This window comes from Phalaenopsis equestris, unplaced genomic scaffold (genome assembly GCF_001263595.1).
Source record: "Phalaenopsis equestris unplaced genomic scaffold, ASM126359v1 Scaffold000326, whole genome shotgun sequence".
Classification (NCBI taxonomy): Eukaryota; Viridiplantae; Streptophyta; class Magnoliopsida; order Asparagales; family Orchidaceae; genus Phalaenopsis; species Phalaenopsis equestris.
Window position 1 is genome coordinate 288,839 of NW_018164768.1, and position 16,973 is coordinate 305,811.

The 16,973-nt window shown below is 34.0% G+C and overlaps 2 protein-coding genes across 2 annotated transcripts in view; both read right to left on the reverse strand.

The window, feature by feature from the left end:
- Nucleotides 1-729: 729 nt before the first annotated feature.
- Nucleotides 730-8,930, reverse strand: LOC110025732 (pre-mRNA-processing factor 17). Its single transcript, XM_020726362.1, has 2 exons — nucleotides 6,991-8,930; nucleotides 730-1,097 (listed from the first exon to the last, which is right to left on the reverse strand). The coding sequence occupies exons 1-2, from the start codon at nucleotides 8,733-8,735 to the stop codon at nucleotides 1,091-1,093; spliced, it is 1,752 nt and encodes a 583-aa protein (XP_020582021.1). The 5' UTR covers nucleotides 8,736-8,930; the 3' UTR covers nucleotides 730-1,090.
- Nucleotides 8,931-11,291: 2,361 nt separating this feature from the next.
- The window catches only part of LOC110025716 (basic leucine zipper 23-like), a 10,713-nt gene continuing 5,031 nt past the window's right edge, over nucleotides 11,292-16,973 (reverse strand). Inside the window, exon 2 of the mRNA XM_020726341.1 lies at nucleotides 11,292-11,587. The gene's annotated coding sequence lies outside the window, so the exon portion shown is untranslated. The remainder of the gene's footprint in view (nucleotides 11,588-16,973) is intronic.

A 16,973-nucleotide genomic window follows, 5' to 3' on the forward strand; every position in this document is an offset into this window, starting at 1 on the left:
CCGTCGCCGCTACTTAAATTTCAGTTTTAATTAATAAAGGTAATGTTTGAAGATAAAAAGACGAGATTGTCCCAAGTATCGCCATTTTGGTAGTAGAATTTGTAGCAACGCTTTTCGCAAACTATTATATGATTCAAGGCAGCAAAATGCTATTAAATGAAGTCAATAAATTGATTAAATGTTGGTGTGCAAATGAATCCTTGGTCAAAAGCAGTTGTAATATTTTTTAAAATATAATTCTGAAAAGATTTATATATATCTATGTTTGCCCTTTTATAATCGTCGGGAGATTGGATTTATTCTCATCTTCGAGTTATGACAATATGCATGCCTACATTCTATACATGAAAGTAAATACCTGGTCTTTTAAGATAATATTAAAAATTCAGATGTTATTCATGTATCTAAAAAATATAAATGAAAGATATATAGATATAAAAGAATTGTGTTTTATGTATTTAAATGCCCTGTTTTTTTTTTTTTTTATTCTTATTTTCACAAATATTGAAAAGCGTAAATGAACGTTGATGACGAATAACAATTATTATGGACTTTTCTAAAACATGTAATATAAGAACTTGTCACTAGCAACTAATTATATACACTTGAAAGTTGAAAACTTATAAAATTCTTTATTTCTTGCTTAAAATCCTCGATTATGTTTCTAGAGCAATCTAGAAGCATGATTTTCTATGAGATGTGATGACCATAATGAAAAATCACCATAAATTCTTCAAAATGAACATTAAATGGATAAGCATTTAAACGACAGTTGACGACGTATTAGTACTATCGTTTCATCATTTAGCACCACAGTTTCTTAAGTTACAATTCTACCCAAAATTGTCATTAAAACACTATGAATTCTACAAGAAGCAATCTAATGCAAATCTTAACCATGCAAGCTAAATATTTACTTCATCCAAGAATCTGATGCTTATATCCTCAAAGCTCCAGCTGCTGATTCCATAACGGTAGAACCAACAGATTTGTGTTTCCTCATAAGGTTGAACTTAATGGCACGAAGATCCTGTGGTCATTAATTGATGACGGCTGTTCGCGAACGTCAACATTAGACATGTATATTACATCAGTCCCTGCATTTCAAAAATTAGACATAATAAGCTAAATAATTCATAGTAGTGGAAATCATTCTGACAATATGCACATTATATATGAAAACTTGTCAAGGACAACATTTCATGCAAACAATTAGTTATATTTAGCATACTAGGACGTTTGGATGGGCAAGAAATTTTGGAAAAATACATGTATGTGTGTGTGTGTGTGTCTATATATATATACATATATAAAAGCATATTCCAGTTAAAACTTTAATCAAAATGAATCTTAAAACTACTAAATTTACTTTAAAATGAGCAATACTATGAATACAAACAACAACAACAAAACCTTTATCCCACTAAGTGGGGTCGGCTACATGAATTATTTTTCTCCATTGAGTCCTATTTAGTGCCATATTTACATTTAAATCTAATAAATTAAGATCATTTTTTATACAATATGCCCAATTCTTCTGAGGTCTACCTCTGTCTCTCTTAACATAAGTCGAACATCTACTCTTCTAATCGGATCATCAGATGGTTGATGTTTAACGTGACCAAACCATCTAAGACGTCTCTCTCCATTTTTTTCCGTCATTGGAGCAGCACCAACCCTATCACAGATATATTCATTTCGCATTTTGTCTCCAAGTGTAAAGCTACACATCCACCTAATCATTCTCATCTCGGCAACACTTAACTTAGTTTTATGCTTCTCTTTTAAATGCCAACATACTATGAATGATTAATTAAAATATATATTGAACTAATCTCATAGTGAATTCATTGGATTTGAAACCCTTTCGGATCAAATCATTTGCAGTTAAAACTCGCTAGATCCCATCGTGACTGAGCGGCTACAACGATAAAATGGATAGATAGCGAGGAAGGGATGTAGGGAGGGAAACAGAGAGAGAAAAAGGCTGGGGAGTGAGGTGAGAAGACGGAGATGGAGCTGACGGAGTGGTTCATCATTGCCCCAGGCTTCATTAGTAGGCAGAGAGTACCCAGTAGAGAGTGAAAAGGTAAGTGTCTTGAGTCTTGGACTAAACAAATGGAGAGAGGTTCAAGAAAAAATCAGGTGAATTGGTTGATAGAGGAAGACAATTTGATGAAATATTCAGGTGTGTTAATTTTTATTGAGTAAGATGATCATGTTGGAAGGGCTAAAATATCAAACAATACAACTAAAAAAATAGAAACATGTGCCATAATAAGTAACTAAGGTCTCGTTTGATTAAGCTTCTCCTTTTATAAAAGTTTGTTTAGAAGTAACTTCTTAAAAAAGAGTGTTTTCAGATCATGCTTTTAAAAGTTGATAATACTGTTTGGAAAACTTACTATTTTGGTGTTTTTTTAAACAGAAAAATTCTTAATTATCTGTTTGATTAAGCTAATATTAGTAGTTTTTTTTCATAAAAATACTAAAATACCCTAATCGAGCCAACAAGTTGAATATTAAATCAGTTTTTTGAAAAAAAAAAGCAAAAAAATTTAAAATCAATAAAAGATTGCATCAATTATTAGTTTAAAACAAAGTCAACAAGCCTAATATTAAACCAAGCTCAACTCAGATCTAATTTGAATGAACCCAAAGCAAAGTCTTGACAACTAATAAAATGAAAATAAATTTTCATTAAAACATTATATCTACAGAAGAAAGATAGTAACGATGATGACAGCAATCTGATGTCCTCAAGCAAGGTTACCAACTCTGGGAATGAGGGGCATGGAACCCTCAAAGGGGGTTCAGGAAGGTGTAGCATTTGCTGCTGATGTAGTCGATGTCAATCCATTGGATTTTTCAGCTTCAGGAGACAACGAAGAGCTAGAACTAAGGTTGGAGTTGGAGCAGCTTCCTGGTGATTTTGTTAACCAGGTAAGGGAATATATATGCACTATTTTTCAAATTTTGGGGTGGGTAGGAATAAAATTTGAATCAGGGGGTTATGTATAATTTCATTCTCATTTGTTGCCGGAAAAGGCCAATGCAGGAAGCTCACAGTGTGTTGTTAGGAAAATCAAATGGCAACAGCTTAGGTTTTAGTCATGATTTGGGTGCGATCTCCCCAGGTTTTAGTCATGAGGTTGCTGGGACCTCCTCTTCATCACTAGTTGTTCATGGGACAGGTGGAGAATTTTCAGAGAAAGAGAATGGAAGCAGCCATCTAATGGAGAAAGGAGACGTGGAGAGGAACATCTAGCTGATAGAGTTCAAGCGCTAGGGATGAATCTGGAAACATAGAAAGATACTTGTCCTGAAAAAATTGGATGGCTGAAACTGAATCAGATTCAAGAACTCTATGCAGTGAGGCATTTCGTTCTGTCAGGACTAGAGAGAACGAAGTTACTGTGTTCACCACACTCCAAGAGCTGACGCCAAAGCTTAAAAGGAAATTGAAATAACAATGAAACAGCTTCCCGATGAAGTTTAGTAAGCAAAGAGGTAGTAACAGAAGGTGAAAGAATGACAAGATTATCAGCCTTCGAGAGAAGCACAAACCTTCAATTTGCTCATCGGAGTTTGCAAGAATGAAGGTAGAATCCTTCGTGTGGAGTGAGGACGTCCAAATGCTTGAGCTACCAGATGCCGGTAAGGGCCGCAGCTACTTTATTTTAGGAGGGAGATAACAGCAAACCAAATCAAAGAGGAGGTAAAGAAAAGTGGGCATCGTGCGGTAGGATTGGGGCAAATTCGATTCACTTTGCAAACAGTGGACTGTGCTCGAGAACAGCACAAGCAAATCACAATCGGAAAAAGAAAAAAAATGATGTTGTGTTAAAAACAATTAAGCATTAGTGTCCCAAGAAAGTTAATAAAATTAATAAAAAGAGTTCCGTAAAACTCAAAGCACTCTTGCCAATGTCTCAAATGAAGCCCAACGGATCACTGATTACAAGTAGATTTAAAAAAAATATGAAACTTGTTAGATTCCATAATTTACTTGCATGTGAAAACAAATAAACATCAATTTTAAACTTTACAAACCTCTAACAAGCAAAGGAAAACTACTATACGACTGAAAAGCGTTTCCAAATTCGATGATGAAAATAATTTATAATTGCATCACATGGATCAAAGTATGAAGTGTGAAAAGAATACCAACGATGAAAGAGCTTTTGTGGAAAGGTTTCAAAATATTAGGAATGTCTTTGGCTACAACTGATGAACTTTTACTTGTTATAGAAATTTGTAGAAATTTGGTCAAGATTTAAATAAAAACATGCAAAGTACTGATATACCACCAGAAATAAATGCATGTACTGATATACTACCAAGCATTATAATTAGCTCTTACTAATACAGCACTCTAACACCCTTTAGCTATATGGATGCAAGTCAATAGGGAGTGGAAATAATTAGAAAGATTAAAAATATTATCATTAAGATTAATGCGTGCTTCTTAGCTTCTTCTCCCAGGTTAGAGTTCTTCTCCGAAGAAAAAATGTGAGACACGAGGATTGTGCCTCCTCTTGATCTTTCTTAAAACCTTTAGATTTGCCGACAGAACAACTATCCGTTCTGATCTCTCTTTAAACACTCATGATCTTCGAGAACACGCTTACACTCAAATCTCTGTCTTAAGCCATAACAAACTAAAATCACATTGGCTACACTTGTTCCCTCCTAAGGTCGCCCTTTCTTCCTTAAAATTATAGGTAAAGGGGGGAAGAGAAAAAGATCAACGATTACTATATGCTTGGTCATTCATATAAGGCTTGTTATGTCTATTTATTTATATATGTGAAGAAACTTAAGCAAAATTTTAAAGTTCAACATATAAATGTTGGAGCTCTAGCCTACCTGATTCTTGCACATGCTTGTTTGTTGTTTAACAAAAATCCCATAAAGAGCTTGATAGAATGCACATTTAATGATAATTTAATTTTTTTTATAAGTTATTTTATGCTATTATATTAAGAAATAACTAAATATATTAAACATTTCATTTCTTTGTATAAATCGTTACCATTCAACATATAGTAAATTAATCTGGTTAATGAAAGCTCAATGACAGCTTAACTTAAAAAAATAATAATAAATAAGCACGAACTTAAAAAAATAATAATAAAATAAGCACGAAAACAACTTATAATCCATGTCATATAGGAAAATAAGTGAATGATCTTGAACAGCGTAAACTTTCTATATGATCATTTTTCCTGCCCATGTTCCCTAGAAATAGAGAAGACTAGGCGTAGTTTTACAAAATTACCTCCAAGGCTATGATTTGCAAAGCACGCTTAAAGCATTTTTAGATTTAAAATGACTAGCTTTAAATCTCACAATAATATCCCCATATTTCTATTCTTTTGTATAGTGTTCTTGCCCTTTCTATAATAGACGAGAATACTAACATACTTTATTGAAATATAAAATTGGGGAAAACAATGTAAAATATAGTGATCCTAGCTCAAGTCAAAGAAGGATACGTGGTTACAAATATGACAAAGCTTGGAATAGTCTTATTAATAAAAAGGATGGTCTGATCCTGTTCCACTACCTTGGACAAGTAGAATTAGCTTCTACAAACAACTAGAATGAATGATGGTAACGAAAAAAGATTGAAAGCATGCATACAGAAATACTTGAGCTGATACATTTATGCTTGAACTTTCCATGCCCAATAAAGTTACCTAAAAGCTGAGCCAATCATAGGCCAATCAGGTGATCTATTTTAGAAGAAGCGTTTTAGAAATAAATAAAAGAACCTATAGTGTGTATTTGATGAAAAATTAAATTAGTTTAGACTGAAATTAAATATTTTCAGACAGCATACTCAAAGAACTTGCTTTCTGCTACCAGCAACAGTGTAAATCATTTCAAACAAGAATTCAATTGGCGAATTTGTGAAAAAACTAGCCTGCAAGTTTAAGTTCTTTTAATTCTCACTTGCAAGCTGCCAACAAAGATCGCACATTTCATATATGATGAACATATATGCAAATCATGTTGAACTCTTATTAAAGCAAAACATTAATGCTGTAAGAAAACATTATAAAGTTTATATTTATTAATCTGCCACATAGCTATTTTTATAAATCAGTAGACAAAGCATGCTAAGGCAAAAGGGTTGATCATCAAGAAAAAAAGGCGGTCCAGAATATAAATCTGCAATGAGTTATATCAATTATGACTAAAAATAGGAAAGAGCAAACTAAATTTTCCTTTCTGTTAAAATAATAAAGCTATGGATACAAAGCCGTGATAAGAAACCAACATATACTATCCTTCCTTCCAAAAAGGTTCAAGCCTGGTTCATCAAAATATTTGCAGATGGCTGTCATTACTATACGTTTTTTTTTCTTCTAGTAAATTCAATTGAATAAAAAAATAAATAAATGTGTGAAATCATTGTCAAGTTCGTTGGAGTTAAAAACAAGGTGAAATATAGGCATAGATTAGAAATAAATGTATTACTTTTTCTAAAACTTACAATCAGAAAAATTTATTTTTGTTATGCATAATTACAAAGTAAAAAAAATACAAATAAAGGAAAGCAAGTAGTTCCATACAAGCATAGATGTCAATTAGCTTTTCACTCTTTATGTACCTAAAAGGTAATCTTCTTAGTATCATGGCATGTTCCGATGATGAAGTTATAACAAGAAAAACTTCAATGTGAAGTATAAAGACATCATATTCATGCAAGATGCACATAAAGATATAGTTAACTACATATTTACTCGACTCTATCATGTATTATCCCAGAAATAATCACTCGAGTCTCATCTGTACTTCTGTTTTAATTCAAGAAACCAGTATATTTTCTTTCTTTTCAACAATCATCTATAGATTTAAGCTAAAAGATAATGAATCTGATATGTAGTAGTATTAAAAAAACCATTGAGCTTCATAGAAGAGTAAGTGGAAGAAATATGTAAAATAGAGGAAAATAAGATTATAATAAAAAAACTTTAGTACCAGTATTTGATCATGCCATCCCAACCACAAGTTGCAACCTTGCTCTGCTCCAAAGGATGCCACTCACACCCAATGCATACACCTTCATGGCATTTTAAGGTTCTAAAGACCTTGCAACTCTTCCAATCCCAAAACCAGCACTTCCCTTCCCCATCTCCTGACGTGACAAACCGTCCATCCGGGGAGAAATTGACCTGACAAGCATAACCTGCCACAATGTGCCCTGCAAATCTCTTCTTCTTATTTAGTTGAAATCTCTCCTTTGTACTATAGATAAGTATCTGGTTATCCAAGCTTTGTGCTGCCAGCCAATTGCCATTAGGATGAAGTGAAATAGATGGCATTGAGTGCATGTGCGGCTCACTGATGTACTTAATAACGACTGGTATGCCAAACTCCCAAACCCGAAGAGATTTGTCATCACTAGAAGTCACAAACCTCCTATTGTTATCCACAAAAGTGATGGTATTCACAGCGCCTAGATGCTGATCATACTCTTGCGTGATCTTCCCAGAATCCATATCCCACTGGACAATCTTCTTATCACTCATCCCCGCAAGGAGAATGTGTTGCTTGTCTTGATCTGGGTTGAGCTTTACGACATAAGGGACTTTCCCAGTGGAGAAAGTCGAGATCACCTTACCAGTTTCAGTATCCCATAACTTAATATTCTTGTCATACCCTGCGCTCAAGAACTTCGCACCATCGTTGGAGAATGATATATCTCTGACAGCTTTGGAGTGTCCCATATAGGTTCTCATACATTTCCCCGAATTAAACACATCCCAGATCTTGATCTTGGAGTCCATGCCAGCAGAGAGGAGGAGGTGGCCGTGCTTAGGGAAGAATCGAATTGCAGCAACCCCCTTGGTGTGCCCACTCCAAGTATGCACCCATCGCTTCGGAATGTAACAATGATCATTAGAGGGCTTGGCATCCTTGGGAGGAGTGACCCAAGATCTTCCCTGGTAGTCCTTCTCTTCCTTACCATGAAAAGTGCTCTTGTCGACATGATCAGTCTTATCACCTCTGCCCTCGCCACCTCTTCCTTTCTCGGCCTTCTTCTCAGCATACTCTTCAGCGTATTTCTTCTGCTCTTCCGTAAGCTCCTCCTGGACGACCTCCTTCTTCCCGGCCCAAGGACTTTTCCGGTTCTTGAGGAGCCACTCATCGGACGCCGGGTTTTCCACCTCCGGATTGGAGTTCTCGGGTCCAGCAGCCGAACCATCGGCTTCATTATCCTTTAGGTCACGCCGGCGGCGCTTCTGCTCCTGTTGGGGCACATTGTAAACCGAGAGAGCTGCATTCTGTTCCAGGGTTTCGAGATCGCCGACGTAGGAGAGTCCAGACGGATCGGCTGCGTAGCCGTATTTGTGGAACGTGTTGTACTGTTCGTCGAAGAGGAAGGAATGGATTGAGGCGTCCTCGACGAAGCCGAGCTTGTGATTTCGCATGCCCTGAGCGACGCCATCCTTGGCGTAGGGATGTGCAGGGCCATAAATCGGGGCCCAAAGCTGGTCGTAGGTAGGGTTGAAACTCACAGCGTGCTGCGATGGATCAAGAGGGCGGTGGAGGATTCGATCAGATACCGCGGTTGTCAGGGCGAGCGAAGTCTCGTCGACGCGCGGAGCCGAGGACTTTGCCGGAAGGGACATGTGAGGATACGAATCCGAAGAAGAATCCGGCGAGGAAGGCGAGGCGCTGGGGTCTTCGGTTTTGTCTGAATAACTTCGAAGTAGATCCATGGAGGAGTTCGGAAGAGTGTTCGAGGTGAAAGCAAGGGAATAAAGGGCTGTTTCGGATATAATAAACAGGATTTAGAGAAGCAAAAGCGCCATGATTGCCTTTCTCAATGGTTTCTGTTAGGAGCGGGTTGAAATCGGTAGAAGGGTAGGGACGCCGGCGAGGGTTTTGGGTAGGAGGAAAAAGGAAAGGGGAAAATGGTTTCTCGATTTTTTAATTTAATTGATTTAAAATTAATATATTATCAAATTAATTATAAATATGTAATTATTTAATTATTAATTAATAACAAAATAAATTACACATTAATCTTAATCATTTTAACAACATTAATGATTATTAATTACTTTAATAGATAACTAATTTACAAAATAATTAATGAATATTAAATTATTGTTTTGTATAATTAGTTTAATAAATTTATTAAATTGATTAATTAGTTGGATAAATTTTTTAATTATTATAAGTCTAAATAAAAAATAAATTAAATTAAAATATAATTGATAATATTAAGTTATTAACTCTTGAAGGTATTTAAAAATCATATGGTAGCAACATCAAAAATGTGCCAATGCGAATTGCAAAGATACCTCCCGGATGACAGAGGAGGTGATGTGGCCCATAGGGCCCACCAAGGATGATCAGGACCTCGTGCTCAGCTGACTCGTCCCACATATTGGGGAGACGATGAGTCTCGAACAAATAAAGAGAAGATCACCCTTGAAAAATTCATTGATCAAACCCCACTGGAATGAGTGACGTTTTCCAACCCAGATAGATCGATAAATAGAAGTGGATCCTCGAATTTTAGAATGGTCAATGTGAACCCTCAACAAGTTGTCGTCATCCTTGCAACTGCCCTGCCTAATGAACCGCCTAGCCTCATAGTCACCCGACCTAACTGTAGCCCGACCTCTTGGTTGCTCGACTTTATGGCGAAACGGGGCCACGACCACCCGACTTAATCTCTGACTGGTCTGACGGTCGCCTGACCTAATCTATGAGAGCCACATGTCATTTTTTTGTATGGACTATAAGTACATACTTTAGGCGTACAATATGTAATAATATGATAACTTGTTCCTAGAAATAGGAGGTCTACATCATGAATAAAAGTAACACAAATTTACTATTTATTATTGTGCTATTACTCTCCTTTCTCTCTACAGATTTGGATTCAACGCAACTAAATTAAAAAATAGATACGACTTAAGAGTTTTATTTCCTTATACCTCGCACAAAATCAATTTTTTGCTTTTCAAACAGAATTATTATGAATAAAATACAATTGATGAAAAAAATTAACATAATAAGTTTATAGATGACATTTAAATTTAAAAAATATCTTCTATTTTTAAATTAAAATATACCTTTACCTTTACCATGTTAATATAAGACATTTTATTTATCAAGCCCATTCTAATACAAATTTTACATTAAAGCCCAAATATAATATTATTGAGGCTTTAGAGATTGCACAAGCCTATCCAGGGCAATTTTGTCATTTTTTTCTTACATCTTTAACAATTGATGTTAATAATAAGTTATTGCATGCTAACATGTAAATAAAAATGTTTTGAGCAGTATATATGTAAATCCACATAATTTTTTTTAAATAAGTTTTAAAAAAAATTACAAAACAAACCTTCCTTTTCAACTGCACTACATTTCCATTTTGAAAAACAGCTTCATAATTTGCTAATATGCACATCATTCACCCACTATTTTCTCTCCATCTTTTCAAGGTATCATCCGAGTATCAAAATTCAGAATAAAAGTTCAACTCATCCTTCTTTGCTTTTGCCAAATTTGCAAATGTTTAATTATGATGACACATCTAAATACGCAAATTGGTTAATTTTATAAATAGCAAAATGTTATCAGTACAAGAATTAGAATCAATTAATTTACTCCAAAATAGGCTAAAAACAATCTTTGTATCTTTTCTATTACTCAGATCTTGCACTTGTCTTAAAGCAAATACACAGCTTTCATATGCTTCCAAACTCGATCTTGATTAAGGCTGTGAATTTAGCTTGAAGATCGTTAATCGCTCGAAAATCTATTTGAATTTTAGCTTGGTTTGAGATCAAATTGAAATAAACAAACCAAGCAATGAGCTGAAACTTTTGATCCAATTTTTTCGAGCTGATTTCAAGTCAAATATGGATCCACTAGAACTCACTCGAAATCGGCATGTAGTATTTTTTATTTATAAAAATTATATATATATAATGCTAAGTAAAATTGAATATAATGAGTTTTGAGCAAATGAGCCAATTTAGAGTTGGAACGGATCCAAATAATTAAATGTGAACCGGATCAAGCCGATTCCAATCTAAAACTGATCCAAATAACTCAATTTGAGCCAGCTCATTTCAAATTCGAGCCGGCTTTACTCGAAATCGAATATAACGAGACATGCCGAATTTGAGCTGCACTAAATATATTTAAGCTAGTTTCGTGCCGACCCCAATTTGGCTAAAAATCAGGTCATTAACAACCCTAATCTTGATAGGAATATCCTGATCAAATCATGGTTTCAAGTTCTCAAAGACTAAAACAACAAAACCTGAACTTAAATCATGGTTTCATGTTCCAAAATTTGAAGCAAAATACATTATAAGATTAGAGCCATCTTGCCCAAGCTTTACCAAAATCTGTAGCTTTGTCCAACACAGCTTCTTCTGTACATGACTTACATAAGTAGAAAGCAACAAATATAAATATGAGATTCTTCTTTGCAAAGCAGACAGATGAGCAGAAAAACAGACCCACTAAACTCTGCCATCTTCAAAAGCAAACTATTCCTCTAAAAGAGGTCGGGTTCAGCCTTCCATTGCAGCATAAGCCCCTGAAAAAAAAAAATAAAATCATTGCAAAATGTTAGAGCTCAAAATGCAAAAATGAAAATAGAATAGTCTACCAGGCAGATTGAAATAAAAGTTTGAGATGAATTTGATAAGTATGACACATTCGTTGGTGTTTAATTATTTCACGTTCATGTGAAACAACGTCGGGGTTAGAGACGCCGATATGTGATCCATATTATCAAAGCAACTAAAATAGGAAGACGTTTGATATATAAAACACACCAAGAATTTAATGCAGTCACCTAATTGATGGCTATATTCTGTAGCTGTTGCTTTATATTTTGCTATGATAATGACTGGACTTTTACAGTCGTAAACTTGCAAATATTGGATATGTGGCTAAGTTTGCATAAGAACATTCCTTCGTCGGGTATAAATCAGACTCCATAATATATATTAAAGAGGTTGGAGTTACATCTATTGAAGATGAATTGATATGAATTCGACAATGCATTAAAATGAAGTAGAAAAGAGCCCAATAGGCGAGTTGTAAAACCAATGTTAGACGATGAGAAGAAAAAGGGCTATACCTGATGTTACATTAATATAAGTTATACAAAATGATTTGCAAAAAATACATTTAAGATCTCACACACCACTCAATAAGAATGAATAAAAAATGAAAATTCATAATATTGAACCTAGTTTAACAAAGGCTAAAGATGATGATGATCATTCATCCACTGCAGCACTTTGATTAAAGACATGGTGATGACTCGTAAACATAATAGTTAATACCAACTTTTATCAGAAATCACACACCTTGGATCTTCTATAAGAAAATGTTAGTTTTCAAGATGAAGAACAGAAATTGCCATGAAAACCACAATTGATGCAACATTAAGCTAAAATGTCAAGCAAAGACATGGTCATGAAGATCACTTTTATAATCTAACTTATATGAAAAAGATCGATATCAAGCATATGGACTAAATACAGGTTGAGCAACATTAAGCTAAAATGTCAAGCAAAGACATGGTGATGAAGATCACTTTTATAATCTAACTTACATGAAAAAGATCGATATCAACCATATGGACCAAATACAGGGGGACCTTCAAAACCTAGTTTACATGGTTTGCGAATAAATTCAACAATCAACATTATGATTAAGATAAACAAACAATACAAGATAATGTTCATACCTCCATTGTTTGAACAAAATATGTGCTTAAATTGTTTCTACCTTATATACAAGTTCAGGAAATCCACTCCTGTCCTTAGGCTTTAAATTGTCTCTATATGAGCAAGATTCATGTAAAATTAACTTATTCATGAAGTAATTAAATCGATTATGATTGTGTTAGGGTATTTTTGAAGATTGATTCGATGAACTTGTCCTTAGGGTAGATCTAGTGATCTTCTACATCCTTGACAACCTTTGGTGAAGCATTGAATCTCTAATGATTATGTTAGACCTACGCCTACAGGTAATTTAATCTTTTGTTATTTAATATTGTGGGCTATAAACACTTTAGGGCTAATTTTTCTAATTTCGTGTCCCATTTTCTCGAATCGTGTTAAGCTCACATTCGATGCGGTGTTGAGGTGTGTACCGGACGTGCTCAAGCCTGAAAAAAATTCAGAAGTATATTTTGTAGTGTCGGAAAAGTTTCAGGGTGTGTTGGACAAGTGTTGTTGTCCGATACATGTTCGACATGAGTACGGCACATTTTTAGAAGTGTTGGTACTACATAGCTATAAAGTCATTCTCTTACAAAATCTTACGAATCCTTCCCCTCCAACAACAACAATATTACAACACCGATTGAACCTATTCCAAAACTACAAATAATACCTCCTAAATCTAAGAATGATAATCAAGCTTTTTATATTACTCCTAAAATGGTAATCACTAATGGCGAACATATTTGGAATAACCGTTTGTAGAAGTTTAGATTCATTCAATGCAAGTGAAGACTACTTCAAAACCTTCTTTGATCACGACTGATTCAAACAAAATAATTCATGTCTCCATTACAGAAATTGCAACTCTGCAGAAAAGAGTTCTTAGAGAAGCACTATAGATGATGCAACACAAACATTAAATATCAAGCAAAGGCATGGTTATGAACATCAAATTGATAAAGCTCAATTACATAAAGAAGTTCACGATCAAACATGTGAGCTCAATTAAGAGTTAGACCTCCAAATCCTATTACATGGTTGACCTCCACTTTCAAAAATCAACAATGTAATGATCAAGATCAAGCAAGACAAACTTCAATCAAGAGAAGATAGCTCATGGTCAATCCCTCCCATGTTTGAACTCAACATGTGTTTAATTGGTCAGCACAACATTTTCCATACAAGTCCTGAATGTCCACTCCGAATTTTCACTATATAAGCACGTATCATGTAAAACTAAGCCATTAATGAAGCAATAAAATTATTCATTCTTTCGTTTGAGTGCTTTGAAGATTGCTTTGGTGACTTTCTCCTTTAAGTAAATTTGATGTCTCCACCCTAGAAGTTTTCGGGTGAGATCGAACCTTGATGATTATTTTATAGTTCTTTGGTTTCACCCCTCTCCTTGCAACTCTTTGGTTGACTATATAATAGCCACCTAACAACTCCGTATAATGATCACATCAGAATATACAAAAATCCATAAAAACCCACCATCCTTAAGTCATCACCGATTAAATGTAGTTTAGTTAGACTTCAAGAACATAAGATTAATAATTAACAAGAGTTTGTTGTTTGTTTATGCTTCAACAACAATAACAACAAGCCTTTATCCTACTAAGAGGTCGGATACATGAATCCTTTTTCTCTATTGTGTCCTATTGGGTGTCAAAGTTTCATTTAATTATAATAAATTAAGATCATTTTTATACAATATGCTCAAGTCTTTCTAGGTCTACCTCTACGTTTTTTAGCATAAGTCGAATCTAAAACATCTACTCTCCTAACGGATCATCAGATTGTCGACGTTTAATGCGACCAAACCATCTAAGATGACTCTATCTAATTTTGTCCGCCACTAGAGCTACACCAACCATATCATGGATTTATTCATTTCGCATTTTTTCTCTAAGTGTCAAGCCACTCATCTACCTATGCATTCTCATATCGGCAACACTTAACTTTATTTTATGCTTCTCTTTTAAAGGCCAACATTCTATGTCATAGAGCATTGCAGGTCTCACCACCATCTTATAGAATTTTCCTTTCAGTTTAAGAGGTACTTTTCTATCACACAATAGGCCCAATGCATTCCTCCACTTCAACCAACTAACTTGAATTCTACTAATAACATTCCCATCTATATCACCATCACTTTGAACAATAGACCAGCGATATCTAAATCATTCACACCTTTTAATAATTTCATCACCCATAGTTGCAACTCCACTACTAGAGCTACTACGACTAAAATTACATTTCATTTATTCAGTTTCAGTTCTACTCAAACGACGACCTTTTGACTCCAATGTAGACATCCATAGTTCAAGTTTTTCCTGAACTATTTCTCTAGTCTTATCCATAAGAAAGATATCATCAATAAAAAGCATACACCTAGGTACATCCTCCTGTAAATGTCCAGTAATAGGATCTATAACAAAAGCAAAGAAAATAAGGGCTTGAAGTTGGTCCTTAATTTAATCCAACTGAAATAGGAAAATGTATGGTCAATCCTCATTTTGTTGAACAGAAGCAACAACTCTAGCATACATATCTTTAAGGATTTGAATATAAGTCATATCAACACCTTTCTTCTCTAGAACTCTCCAAAGGATTTCTTCCAAAGGATTGAACTCTCCAAAGGATTTCTCTTGGAACCTTATCGTAAGCTATTTCTAAATCAATAAACATCATATGTAAATGCTTCTTACTCTCTTCGCACTTCTCCTTCAAACCTCTTAATAAATGTATAGCTTAGTAAACCTGCTCGACATAAATCCAAACTAATTAAGAGAAATCTTTGCAACACTTCTTAACCTAGGTTCAATTCCCCTCTCCCATACTTTTAAAGTATGACACATCAGTTTAATTCCTCTATAATTTTCACATTCTAATGCATCACCTTTATTCTTAAAAATGGGGACCTCCACTTTTAAGAAGAGTTTAGTAAGTTAAGAAACTCCAAAATCTCTTAAATATTTCAACACTTCAATTGTAATATCATTAGGTCCTGTTGATTTCCACTCTTGACTTTCTTTAAAACCTCCTCAACTTTTTTTTTTTATTAATGTGACAGCAAAAATAAAATATTTCACCATTATTAACGATATTAAGATCATTAAAGTCGATCGTATTTTAAGAAACTTCATTGAAAAGTTGATCAAAATAGCTCAACTACCTGTGTTGAATATTTTTTTTTAAGAAAAATATTTTTTTTATTTTTAGCTTGAATACACTTTAATCGAGTTAAATCTTTACTTTTCTTTTATCTTTATTTGGCTAGTTTATACATATATTTTCCACCATTTTTAGTATCTAATTTATTATAAAGAACACTAAAGCAAATTTTTTAACGTCACAAATTATTCTGTTAAATTTTCTACAGGTCATTTTAAATTTTTTCAATTCTCAAAGTTTTTACATTTAAACCAATTTTTATAACATAATTCTTAAATTTTATCTTTTCTTACACATTATTTTTCCACCACCAATTTTATCTTTTTTTATTTATAGAAACTTTTCTTTTTGACTTTTCAAATATTACTTTTGTCACTTGTTTAATAGTGTTTGTTACTTTATCCCAAATAGAATTTGCTTCTTCATGAACATCGCAAATCTTGAAATCTTGAAGTTTACTTATAAGAATAATTTTATTTGTGTGTTTTAGGTGCCTCCATCTAAATCTATAACAATGATTCCAAGCACTTTTTATTTTACAACTCAGCGCCTTAAAATCCATAACGAATAATCGATTTTAAGTATTTAAATCCCAGCTTGTAATGACCTTACAATCTTTATATTCTCGACGATCCCTTCTTCTCATAAGAAAATAATCAATTTGTGTTTTATTAGATCCAATTATAAGTAATATTATGTCGATCTCTTTTCTTAAATAAAGTATTATCAATAACAAAATCATACGCGTAAAATCTAATATGGCACTACCTTTATCAATAACAAAATCATACGCGTAAAATCTAATATGACACTACCTTTTTCATTAATCACTCCAAAACCGTAGCCACCATTAATATTTTTAAAATATTCTACCACTCTACCAAAATATCAATTTAAATCTCATCCAATAAAAATTCTGTTGAGAAAATAAGGGCGAAGAAAAACTAGAACGACACAAATCCAGAAGAACACAGAGATTTAACGAGGTTCGGCAAAGATGCCTACGTCCTCGGGAGCAGAGCGGCGAGTTCCTTTCAATATTCAGAAAAGGGTTTACAGAAT

Excerpts from the sequence above, each read along its gene's own strand:
- LOC110025732 (XM_020726362.1), bottom strand. The coding sequence starts at position 8,735 with ATGGATCTACTTCGAAGTTATTCAGACAAAACCGAAGACCCCAGCGCC.